The 13,109-nt window shown below is 41.2% G+C and overlaps 1 protein-coding gene across 2 annotated transcripts; it reads right to left on the bottom strand.

The window, feature by feature from the left end:
- Window positions 1-999: 999 nt before the first annotated feature.
- Window positions 1,000-12,468, bottom strand: odad3 (outer dynein arm docking complex subunit 3). 2 transcript variants are annotated; one of them, XM_061769688.1, is made up of 13 exons: window positions 12,300-12,468; window positions 12,090-12,211; window positions 11,949-12,026; window positions 10,914-11,087; window positions 9,108-9,209; window positions 8,885-9,010; window positions 8,527-8,643; window positions 8,256-8,405; window positions 6,740-6,900; window positions 5,638-5,794; window positions 4,375-4,521; window positions 2,307-2,394; window positions 1,000-2,213 (listed from the first exon to the last, which is right to left on the bottom strand). In XM_061769688.1, exons 1-13 carry the CDS (start codon window positions 12,376-12,378, stop codon window positions 2,095-2,097), a joined length of 1,620 nt encoding a protein of 539 aa, XP_061625672.1. In that variant the 5' UTR covers window positions 12,379-12,468; the 3' UTR covers window positions 1,000-2,094. The 2 variants fall into 2 exon arrangements, with proteins under 2 accessions (XP_061625672.1, XP_061625671.1); XM_061769687.1 differs by having other exon boundaries at window positions 11,949-12,211.
- Window positions 12,469-13,109: the final 641 nt, after the last annotated feature.

Here is a 13,109-nt window from a genome sequence, read left to right as displayed (position 1 = left end):
AATGAACGTATTGATTGATCATAAAAATGCCAAAGGAAATTTTTCTGTATTATTCTGTTTTTTTTTTAATTGATTATAATTGTTCAGTATTGGTTGTTGTAACCACATTTGTAATTTGACTCTCAACAAATAAAGTTTAAGTCATTCACTGCCACCTCCAGCCGTCAATGGCAGTGTAACTGACCCTGTTTTGATATACAGTAAATGCCTCAGGTTCACTATTGATATACAGTACTGTGCTGATAAAATTATATTTAGCGTTGGTTTGTAAAATGTGGGTCAATATTTTCCATCCATCCATTTTCTATGCTGTTTGTCCTCGTTAGGGTTGCGGGTGAGTTGAGTGAGTTTCATATAGAAAAACAACCACACCACCCTAAGCCCCATTCCCCATGCTGCCTGAAGATGAATGTATTACTGTAATTTGTAACCATCCATCCATTTTCCATTTCCAAAATATGAGTTAGTTTGAACAATGTGAACCATTTGGCATTACAGTATGCTTAAACTAATACCACACAAACAATTGTATTCGTGTTTTTATTGGACACACCATGTGAACAATCACAGCGCAGGGTGCAAAAAGTATATGAACCGCTCGGCTAATGGCTTCTCCAAGAGCTCATTCGAGTCAAGAGTCAGCCAACCAATCAATGTGATGAGATTGGAGGTGTTGATTCAAGGTTTATAGGACAGGGCCCTATAAAAATACACACCAGTTATGAGTTTTCGATTCTCAAGAAGCATTGTCCGATGTGGACCATGCCTCGTACAAAAGAGCTCACCGGATACTTACAATTAGGTATTGTAACATGTAGCTTTATACCATGCTGGAAAGGGTTATAAAAGTATCTTTAAAAACCTTGGTGTTCTTTAGTCCACAATAAGACAGAATGACAAACATCCAACTCAGGCAAGTACATTTAAAGCAAGTTTCATTATGCACAATAAGCTCAAACATCCAACTCAGGCAAGTATATTTAAAGCAAGACTCAAGGGCAGAGGAGGAAATATTTTACTGAATTTATCAAAAGTACAATATCAAATGTTACCACACAAATACAACCTTCTGTGTGGCACCACAATGTGGTGGGTGAGCAAGATATTGATTTTGTGACAGCGGTGTAAACGCAGTGAAAATCTGTGTCACCAATCATCAGCCATAGCGGTGCGATTAAACATGCAGGAAATTTCTCAATTCACTTACTGGAAATTCATTTGTCATCATAGCTGCAACAATAATCTCCAAAAATATTTTTAAATGATGTTTTTCTGTTGTCAACAACAATGATTTGAAGTCATGCACAAACACAACAAACAAATGTATTTTCCTAGTGAGTCAAATACAGGTTTTGTTCACTGTAAAAACCCGTCTGTCTGGTTGACTCCACGACAGCTGTTGATACAATTCAATACAGAACATCACTTGAGGTTGCTTTCAGCCATTTCTAGAGGTACGGTTCTAGAATTTAGTGAAAGAACAGTCACTCCGCCTAGCAACCTTCAAACAAACTTCATATTGTTTCCATTAATCCCTCTTGCATAAGCACTTGTTCTGTCTTGTGCATGCACAGGCCGACTTTTGATACTGACAAAGTAAACTTAGACCTCATGATGACCCGGAAGCGGGGTTGGAGTTAGAACTTGAGCTTTGTGGGGGTCTCTAAAAATGTAGGAATACATCCACTAATCATTAATGCCATTAACAAATATGACCCAAAAGATCATTTAAAAATAAAAAGTAAATACTTTTAACTGCAAATAGAGCAAAACAAAGTGACTTCTGGCTTCAATAACAGTCCTGGAGCTCCTCACGTTCAAGTCCGGTCCCTATTCTTCCCTCCCTTAAGTCCTTTGATTCTTCTTACTCATCCACAAGGATTGTCAGTGACCAGTCCCCATGGTGCTCTTTCAGGATTCATAGCGCCGTGGTTATACTGGATGTATATTTCATTTTGTTGTTGTTGTTTTGATCATTGCGTGTTTTTCTAGTCATTTATTTTATTTTATTCAATCTATCTACCCATATACCTACCTACCAACTGTGCTACCTACCTACCCACCATCACCCCCTCTGGCCTTTCGGATTCTCATTTACTTGCCCTTCTTCATCTTCCAGGATTTCTTGTTGGACATGGCGTCAATCATAACCTGAGAGCGGCGCTTCAATGCTTCTCGTGAGAGGATACCCTCATCCTCCTCATTGTCGTCCTCTGAAACCAACATTGCAAGTCAGCAACGCTTGATTTGGGTTCTGTGTGTGTTTGTGTGCGCGTGCATGTGTGTGTGCATATGGGGAATCTCACCGTTGGTTAAGAGGCCCATCTCTTGGTCCTCAGACACGGTGACTCGCTTGTTGTATGCAGGCAGTTGTTTCTCAATCATAAAATAGAACTACAAAAAGAAACACAGTATGAAAACTCTACATAAGCCGTATATTTGTTTCTGTCAAGTCTGTCTGTCTGCTCATCAACCAACTGTATTTCAGTTCACTGAAAACTCGTTTTTCCAAAAAGTCTTTTTATGACTGTGTTTTTGTCCTTTGTTTTGTTGACCACTTCATTTTCTTTGTCCTTGATCGGGGGAAGCTTTAATTTAAAAATGTAGTTTTTCTTTTCAACACTGTTAGCTAATGAGTACCTTTGTGATTTTATTCATCTCAAACACATAGTGGACACTACAGCTGAGGCCGCAAGCATGAATGCGCAAACATTACTCTTGCGAAGTAAACTCTGAACCTCGACATCAGGTGTCGGGAAGCTGTGGCTCTTTTGAGGACGTCTGGCTCGCAGATGAATCATAGGTGACAGTTAACATGATAAAAAATGGATAATTCTGCTAACATTTTAAAGTCAACTGTTAAAAGAATGTTAAAAATACAGTTCAAAATGTAAAACATTCTCATGCATTTTAATCCATCCATCCATTTTCTACCACAATGTAGGTGGCTAGAGCACAGATATGAATAGGTAGATAGCCTACAACACGCCCCTTTTGAGCTGCGTACCTACGACAAGGGAACTGGGAGTAAGCAACCTATCGCAGGTAAAAAAAAACAAAAAACATTTAGGGTGATTTATTTTTTTCAAATGTTATGTATTGATCGCACACGTTTTGGCGTGACAGGTGAGAAATGAGCAAGTTACGACTTAATCAGTGCGCCTGCTTTGCCCCTCCAATATAGGCACGTCGGTTCGCTGGTCTGCTACAGCGCACTGGCGTATCTAGTCTTTATATTTATGGCCTGGAGCCAGTGCCAGAGCCAGTCCTTCCGGTTCAGCAGGATCAGACTATTTTTATTAAATAATGCTGTAGCTTACCCAGATTGTTGTGAAGTCTTAAATGTCCCTCCTTTTAATCAAATAGTCAGGAAGCTTTGACCAAGAAGATGGCGAAAAGAAAGAAAGATGAGGAGCACGGTAAATTTCAGTATGAATTGACAGGAATTTGCCCTTTGTGGAGGGAGCCGGTTCTACGGTGTGTCTAATATGCAATGATAAAATTTCATCCGTGAAACGGTCAAATATAGAGTGGGACTTGAACATCCCACCATGCTATATTTGCATCAAAGTAATATTGGAATTATCATATGTTGGTTGTGAAGAGAGAAGCTGCTCAACTGTTTTGTGCCTTGCCTAAGTGAAATCCAGACTTCTTGAAATGAACATCCTGAGTTAGCTAACATTGAGTGGCTCCTTCAATTTTATTATATCGTGGACATTACTGAACATCTGAACCAGCATTGGAAATACAGTGCTATCCCTTCAATAAGCAGTGTTTGCATTTGCAAACAAGCTGGAAGTCTTTATCACAGATATTGAAACAGCTCTACGTATGCACGTGAACAGCTGCTCTCACATCTACAGCACATCAAGACCAACCTACGATCACATTTAAACCCTTTTAAAACCACGATCACCGGTGACACCGCGGTGCATGTGTTTTTCAAATGACCGTAACTCCTCGCCACGTCGTGCAATTTTAATCATTCAAACTACCCCTGAAAGTTATGAAACTACAAGTAATAAGGTGCTAAAAGGGTTAATGGATGGAATCCTCAACACCTGCATGAGGCTTAACCTCACCACGTATCAACCAGACTACAAAGCCATCAGCAAAACCAGAAGTTGCATTACAGGTAAGAAATATTAAATTTATTATTTACATTAAACATTATTTATTAAAAAGAATACATTCAGACTCATTAGATTCTAAAATTGTTAGTTTTGCTTAAAAATGCAGTTTTATCAGTATTCAATGTTAAAAAGATTTGATGTGGTTCTCACGGAAATACATTTTAAAATACAGTATGTGGCTTTCATGGCGCTCTTAGCCAAAAAGGTTCCCGACCCCTGCTCTAAATATTTGTCTCACCTCCTCTTCCTCCATGTCCTTTGCAATCTCATTGAGGTCTTTTCCGTGAAGCTTGCCCTGTAGTAACTGCACCTTCCGTTCACACTGGCTCAGCAGCTGCACCACAAACTCTTCTGAGTTTGGAGACACATCTGACGATGGTTCATTCTTGATCGAGGACAGAGGAGGCCACACACGAATGAAAGATATCAAATGGTACGCATGCTAAATGTTTTTTTTTTCCCTTGGTGCTCGCTATCCCTTAGAGAGCTCTGAGTGGGGAGCCAAAAGGATTTTACCGGCAGTTTACAGTTCATAATGAAGGTTAAAGAATTTAGAGAAATATTTCTGAATACATTATATAGGTTTGAAGATAATTGCAAAAAAAATTGCAAAGATTGAGAACTATGTAGGACTTAATTGTGGAAATATAGGCCTCTATTTTTCATGACGAGCACAAATCCCCCCATAGCTGCGTGCTGGGGTGATTTAAAAAATAAAGCGAGTCAATATAAATATAAATACAGTGGAACCTTGATTTAACCGATTAATCGGGGGAGGGGTTGTTTGTTAAATCAGATTGTACGTTAAATTTAAGCACTTTTTTTCGTGGCCTAAAAAGACCAGTAAAGTACAAAACTATCGTGTTTCACTTTTTTCATGGGCTAAAAACACCCAGTACAAGTACAAAATTATCGTCAATAAATATGAAACAGCTTTCAAATGTTTGAAAAGTTAAAGTTTATTCAAACTTACCTCACTGGTGCACGAAAGAGGTGATTTTGAATTCCAATTGAACACTATTTTCTGTCTGTCAAATCCGAAGTTCGTTAAATAGAGGTTCCACTGTAAAGTCTTGCACAATCAAGATGTGCCACTGAAAAAAAGAGCCCTCAGTCAACAAATTGTCACGATCCGGGCAGAAGCCAGAGGACACACCTTCGCTGCAATGACCTTCCCCAGCTTGCCGGTCTGCTAAATTGGCAAATACCCGCATCAAGCCTTGCGCTGGCACGAAAATCAAGATGCGCCACCATTTGTGCTCCGTCACACACATTGTGTTGTCAACAAATATACAGCACATACTGTTAAACTGTTTTTCACCATTTCACGTTTCCTGATTTTTTTTTAGCATAGCTAAGACAGGGCCCAGTGAAAATGTTCTAATTTGGCAGGGTTGTTAACAACAGTCCTCTCTGTGGTGTGTCAAATTTAATAGACATTTATTTTCACTTTATGGGCGCGTTAAGGATTTTTGTTTGTTTGTTTGCTCGTTTGTTTTACCAGAGAGATGTGATTAAGTTTTTCTGCAAGGTGCTCCACTCCAGCTTGGATAGTGCTGATCGTTTTAACGACAGAAGATAGGCGTTCTTTAGCTGTTTCACAACTGTGCTGTTTAGCCAGCAGCTCCTGCTCACACTCGTCCAGCATACTCTGCTCACTACAAATGGAGAAAAGGAATACACACTTCTAATAGTCATCATGTACAAACTCATTCCTCATGTCAATGAGTGTTTTGGAGAGGTTGCTTATCTGAAGGAAATGCAATCATGTTACCGTAATCAGATTAATGTAAACCCACCAGGCACAGTCTTATATGGGATATAATGTGATGTAATACAAGAGCTGTATAATCATAATTTTGCAAGTGTCGTACAACTATTTTCGTTTCACGTTTCTCGCGACACATCTGCCTCACAGTTCTGAGGACGAGGCTTCAAATCTGGCCCCGCCTGCGTGGGTTTTCTCCGGGTACTACGGTTTCCTCCCTCATCCCAAAAACATGCATGGTAGGTTGATTGAAGACTCTAAATTGCCTGTCGGTGTGAATGTGAGTGCGAATGGTTGGTTGTTTATATATGTGCCCTGCGATTAGCTGGCGACCAGTTCAGGGTGTACCCCGCCTCTCACCCGCAGTTAGCTGGGCAAGGCTCCAGCATACCTGTGACCCTAGTGAGGATAAGCAGTGTAGAAAATGGATGGATGGGTTTATTCTCGCGGGTGTAGTTTGCAGTGGTGGCCATACTAATAATTTGCCCCATTCATGTAGCTAAATTACAAAGCCAATAGAAACATCTTTCAGTATTCCAGTAGTAGTTCTACACTACTAAACTACAGTTCCAATAGTAAATATATTGTTTAAAGACAGTGCCAATACAAAGTTACTGGTATTACTTTTTAAAAGAAGAATTTTCGAAACAGCCTTTGCATTGAATCTCATTAGATCTCATTGTCCAAGTATAACTAATACTCTGCTTTTGACAGAACCACCCATCAGATAATTAATCATTTAAAAAGCTATGAATGTGAAATGTGGCACATGCATACACTTTCTCAGAAATGACAGTGTGCTTATTGTACTACAAATGCACTCTGACTTTCTTACCTGGACAGTTGTGTATCTCCCGAATACTTCATGTCCTCAAACTGTTTATTCAGGTGCACCTTCTGCTCTTCTAGCTGCAGGAGAGCATACTCATTCTCTGCTTTCAGTGCTTGCAGATGTCGGTGAGTCTCCCTCTGGGCGATGTAACGATCCATGACCTCCTAGAGACAGGAAACACAAATATAGTTACAGAAGACTTTTTTTAATGCTACATTTTCACAATAATTTGACCTCTGTATTTTGCCTATCAATAATAGACATAGTGTGGTGTATTTTTAATAGTATCTGATTTAAACATTTTCACAGTACGGCATAGTGCATGTAAAAAGAGTAGTTGCTTTAACTATCTTCCTTTTGAAAGATTTTTCTGCAAAGAGGGCAATTGCATTGGGACCGTTTGCTTACCCAGCAGGTCTCACCTGCTGTTTACGGGACAATATTTCCTCTGGTTAAGACAGGAGTTGAGCCAAAAAAATGGGATTGCATTGAAATATCAAAGATAACAATTACCATTTGGTACAGTGGGGGAGGCTTAAACCTCCCTCTCTTTGGCACCACATGAAGACACCTAATCTATCCCAAAAGCCTGTGTCTCAAAGTATTCATTTGTTCCTGCTTGATGGAAGCGCCGTTCAATCAGAGTGGATGGTGCTACACAGAATGACATTCGCGCCAGCACCCACTACCTGCCCCACAGCAGGCCCCACAGCCCACAGGGGACCTCCTGGCTCTCCCACGGGAAGAGGCGACCGCAGCGAGAGGCAAGGAACGGAGAGAAGAGGAGGAAGCAGGCCCGAGGAGCGACAGGGGGGCCCCACCGCCCCCACCAGCAGGCAGGGCGGGGGCCAGCTGGCACCACTCCCAAACGTCTAGCTAGTTACGCCCTGGTTTGAGCCAGCGCCATCACCGCTTCTCGGCATGACAACCAAAGTGGGATTAGCGCCTCGTGCATTGATGAAGAAGGCAGCTAGCTAGCTGCGAGAACTACTGTGAATTGCACGACACATTGACCATCGACACTTCAAACGTATGTGGCGGTAATAAATATGCATGATTCAATTCGGCGCTAAGCATTATCGGGTCTTGTCTTCCCCGCAGCTGGGAAAGCCCATGAGACTGAATGCTTATAGCCAGCAGCGGCTGGATGGCGGATGGAAGCATTTTAAGAAGCGGTGGAAAAACTAAACCATCAACACTGTTCACACACGACAGAATGAGCACGCTCACTTTAACTTTTTTCAGGAAGGTCTTTTGAGTATTGATGCAGGCAATTTTGATTCGCCAGCGTGGCGAACGTGGGCGATACTCGCTTCGCCACATTCTGTTTCAGTTAGCCATTGGCAAGGAGACGAACGGGCAGCGCGAACCCTAGAGTACTAGTTATTTAATGACTCCCACTTATGCTGGGCAGTGGTGCGAACCAAGGAGGCCACAGGCCGTATTTGTAGACACTGGCAGTAACTTGCACAAATCACGTGGTGGGATGACATAAATGCTCCTGTTTCAACATTGGTACCTGTGTATCTGTGTAACCAGTGGCATCCTTCATACTTTGGAGGGTCTCATCAAACATGCAGATGCTCTGTTCCATTTCAGCGGCCAACACGGCAGCGCCGGACTCAGCTTCAGTGTTCAGCTCATCCTGTTGTACGTTTTTCCTCTGAGCCTGTAGGTCACAGCGTTCTAATTAAAGAGACTTCATTAGCTTTGATTTCATGTCTTATGCCGTATTTAGCATCAAGGATTTGCTCATGTAGGTGATCATAAAGCCACTCATAATGACCCACATCTAACTTTTCAGCCCGGGCCTTGATCTCCTGCACCCTCTTTCGGTAGATGGCTAAAAGATAATCTTTTTCTTGGTGCTCCTTGAAGAACAATTCCTCCTGCTGCTGTAACTCAGTCTGGGAGGATAGAAAACAGAGAATGGGGGAGACATAAAACAGTCAGAGGATAGTAAGTGAACTGTAAATTAAAGCAGTGTATGGATGATGATGCTGCAGGACAAGTATGGTGTGAAATCCTCAAAGCAAGATATGTCAATTTTGAAAGTTAAGAGACCACATTGAAATCATTTGTGGTGATAGTACAGTGTCAACTTCATCACACATGGCACATATGTGTGTAAACCAAGTCATAATTTACAAAAGCCATTTCTTTGGAGAGCTGGGCTTTGTTGTTCATATCCTGCACATTCTGCAGTTCCCTCCTGTATTTCATGATTTCTGCTTCGAGACCGTCTATCTGACCCTGGAAAGTCAGACTCTCCTCCTGCCAGATGAAATAAAGAGGAAAAAATAATGGTTGAGGCATGGTCCGTCCCTTAAAGAGGGTCTATCAAGTCCTCTTGAGGTTCACCACAACTAACCTGCAAGTGACGTTTCAGTTTTAGATAGTTAGTCATGGTGTTTGCAGCCCCCTTGCACTTGACCTGGTTCTCCTCCAGAGACTTCTGCAGCGAACGCAATTTCTGTAGAAACAGACAACAGTGGCGCATCCAAACACACAGTCAGATATACAAATGCCAAAATCCCAAAATGGCTCAAATGTGGACTGATTAAAAGCAGAGGCACTTCACTCCACGTGATTGAAAAAAAAATGTGAAAGGCGGCCTTAACTGGAATAATGTGGGTATTTGAAATACACACCACAATTCCAGTGTAGTTAGAACATTGTGTGAAACGTAAATAAAAACAGAATACAAAGACCTGCAAATCATTTTCAATCTATATTCAATTGAATACATTAAAAAGACAAGATATTCAATGCACAAAATGATGAATGTTATTGTTTTGTGTTTTTGCAAATATTTTCTCATTTTGAATTTGATGCAACGCAACACGTTAAAAAAAAAGCTGGGACAGTGGCAACAAAACACTGGTAAAGGTGACAAATACTAAAAAAACAAACGCGTTTTGAACATTTTACAGGTGAACAGGTTAACTGGAAGGCTCAGTTGTTCACAAGAAAGGATGGGGCAACGTTAACCAATTGTGAACAACTGCCTGAGCAAATAGTCCAACAGTTTAAGAAAAACGTTTTTCAACATGCAATTGCAAGGAACTAAGGCATTTCATTATCTATATCTATCCATAATATCATCAAAAGAATCAGAGAATCTGGTGAAATCTCTGCATGTAAGCGGAAAGGCCCGAAAACCAACATTGAATGCCCCTAACCTTCGATCCCTCAGGTGGCACTATGTTAAAAAACGGCTCAGTAAACCATTTTCAGTTAACACAGTTCGTCGTTAAATCTACAAATTCAAGTTAAAACTCTACCATGCAATATGAAAGTCATCAATTAATGCTGAAAGGTACATATACATTTTGGAGCAACATATGCTGCCATCCAAGCGACGTCTTCTCCAGGGACGTCCCTGCTGATTACAACAAGAAATACCAAGCCGCATTCTGCACGTTACAACAGCGTGACTTCGTAGTAAAAGAGTGCGAGTACTAGACTGGCCTGTCAGCAGTCCAGATCTGTCTTCCACCGAAAATGTGTGGCTCATTATGAAGCGCAAAATACGACAATTGAGACCCCGGACTGATGAGCAACTGAAGTTGTATATCAAGCAAGAATGTGAAAGAAATCTACCAACAAAGCTTCAACAATTAAGTGTCCTCAGTTCCCAAACGCTTATTGAGTGTTGTTAAAACGAAAGGTGATGTAACATAGCGGTAAACATGCGCCTGTCGCAGATTTTTGGGAACCTGTCGCAGGCATCAAATTCAAAAGAGGGAATATTTGCTCAAAACAAAACAAAGATTATTGAACATTAAATATATTGTCTTTGTAGTATATTCAATTGATTATAGGTTGAAAAGGATTTTCAAATCATAGTATTGTTTTTATTTACGTTTTACACAACATCCCACATCCACAGGAATTTGGGTTATAATTTGTAATCTGTAATATGTAATTTTCTGTCAGATGTAAGATGGTTGTGTGAAAAATCATGGCAACAGTGCCCCTGAAAATTAAAGTTTTTTCGCCCAAGAGGCCTGTAATTCCAAAATGGTAAATAAAACATAAAACATAATAACAAGAATAAATAATTAAATATTAGTTTATTTGTTACCAGATATTGATTAAATAATAGTTCCATGAAAATTAAGTTTTTGCATGTGAAAACAAATAATAGTTTCACCATAAAACTTTTGCAACATACCATTGTAATATCCTCCTTTTCAGAGAGTACTTGGTTGAAGCCGACCGCTTCCAATCTGAGGCACTCCCTCTTTAGCTCATCTAAGCGGCGCTGGTGAGTCAGGGTAGTGTGTCTAAGGGCGTTGAGACGCTTCATCTTGGACGCCACCCGGTGTTCAAGTTTGGATAGGGCTGCCTAAGGACAAGACGAGAAGAGCCCTCTCAACTAGATTCTATTTAGCTGAAAATACTACTATCCATCCATCCATCCATTTGCCATACCGCTTATCCTCACTAGGGTCGCGGGCGGGCTGAAGCCTATACCAGCTATCTTCGGGCGAGTGGCAGGGTATACCCTGAACTGGTCGCCAGCCAATCGCAGGGCACAGATAAACGAACAACCATTCGCACTCACATTCACACCTATGGGCAATTTAGAGTCTTCAATTAACCTACCATGCATGCTTTTAGGTTGTGGGAGGAAACCGGAGTACACGGAGAAAACGCACACAGGCAGGGGGAGAACATGCCAATTCCACCAGGCGGGGCCGGGATTTGAACCCCAGTCCTCAGAAATGTGAAGCAGATGTGCTAACCAGTCGTCCACACTGCCGCCAAAAATACTACTATGCATCCAAAAAGTAGTTTTTTTTTCCCCAAAGAAAAGCAGAGTAAACACACTAATTTGATCATTTTTCCTCCCTTAGGAATCAGCAACAGCTCAATTTTTAGACATCTAGAAGATTGTTATTATCCTCTGGCGTAGGTTGCGTTAAGAGTGATTTTTTTTTTCCTCCTCGGTCCGCTCAGAAAAAACTCGGGGCTCCTGACAATCATACATGTTAAACCTGTTCATATTTAAGATCTAACTCTGTGATGGTGACGTGAAACAGAGGTAACTGAGCATTGTCTTTTTGTGCCTCGTGACGACGTATTAGAATAACGGTGCAAAAACAAATCATGCAAGTGACTTCCTGTATGCAGCGACTCCTGTGAGACAAGCCGAAAGTCACAAAAACAACAAAGGAATCGTAGGAGGGTAGAGCTGGCATACAACCTTGCCTGACATTGGCGGCCCAGTGTCCTTTTCCACGCCTCGGCCATGTAAGGCCGATTGGACGAATTGTTGTTCATCCTGAGAGAGGAGAGAGTGGATTGTAATCAAGATGATCTCACTGAATGTGTTTCTTGTCCTTACGGCTTCGGCCTCTGACACCCTCTTCTGCAAATCCCTGTTATCCTCCCGTAGCTGCAAGATGTTCTGGCGGTTCTTCTCCAGAGCCGATTGGGAGCTCTCATAGTAGGCGCTCCTGTCACTCTCTGACCGACACGTAGCATGAAAGTCAATGAGACGGTTTTCGAGATAAAGTACAAGTGACCACAGCCCCAACTCGTCGAAACAACTTACCTAAAAGTTGAATTTTACGCTGCAAATCCGCTATTTGGTCATACACGGAAGGTTTGGCGCTTTCCGATTCGAACAACATGTTTTCAGTATAATCTTCACACAAGCAAAGAGAAGTCACATGCAAGCCAAAGAGGGGGCTCACCGTCAAGACGTGCACAGTGCTGGGCCCCGTTGCCTAGCAACATGTAAACTCTAGCCTACTGTTTACTGAGCCTCCTCTGATTACAAGGGTTGACTTTGTGATGTCACTTGTGATTTAACTTTGGCAACATGCATTAGTTTTATAGCCATCACTTACAATACGGTGTTCAATGACCAAAACCTATAAGAAAGATGCCGTGGTGGGAAGTAAAGAAAAACAAATTCTTTGTACTCCTGTTAAGCCTGTATATGCTATCCTTGGTCCAAATTCTTCAAAACCTTAATGTTGACTATCATAGCTTTGCAGATGATCTCTAGCAGTGCAATTGATGTGTGTCACTCCCAAAACTTTCTTCAATTAAACCACAACAAAACTGGAAGAGAATTGTTTTTGGAAGTAATGATAAAGAAAAGAGGATTGCTGTCAATAAATACCTAGAGTCACTCTCTTTAAATACCAAAGACCAAGTTAAAAACCTTGGTGTAATGATAGTCAAATCAATTACTAAAACTGCCTTCTACCATCTGAAGAACGTATCCAGAGTGAAGGCTTGCATGCGCCAAGCGGACCAAGAGAAGCTCATCAATGCTTTTATGTCAAGTAGACTTACTATTGTAATAGCGTCTGACTGGACTCCTCCAAAAGAGCATGAAGCAGCTGCAACTCAT

This window comes from Phyllopteryx taeniolatus, chromosome 4 (assembly GCF_024500385.1).
Source record: "Phyllopteryx taeniolatus isolate TA_2022b chromosome 4, UOR_Ptae_1.2, whole genome shotgun sequence".
Classification (NCBI taxonomy): Eukaryota; Metazoa; Chordata; class Actinopteri; order Syngnathiformes; family Syngnathidae; genus Phyllopteryx; species Phyllopteryx taeniolatus.
Note: the sequence above shows the minus strand (reverse complement) of the source record. Positions and strands in the feature narration are given on the sequence as shown.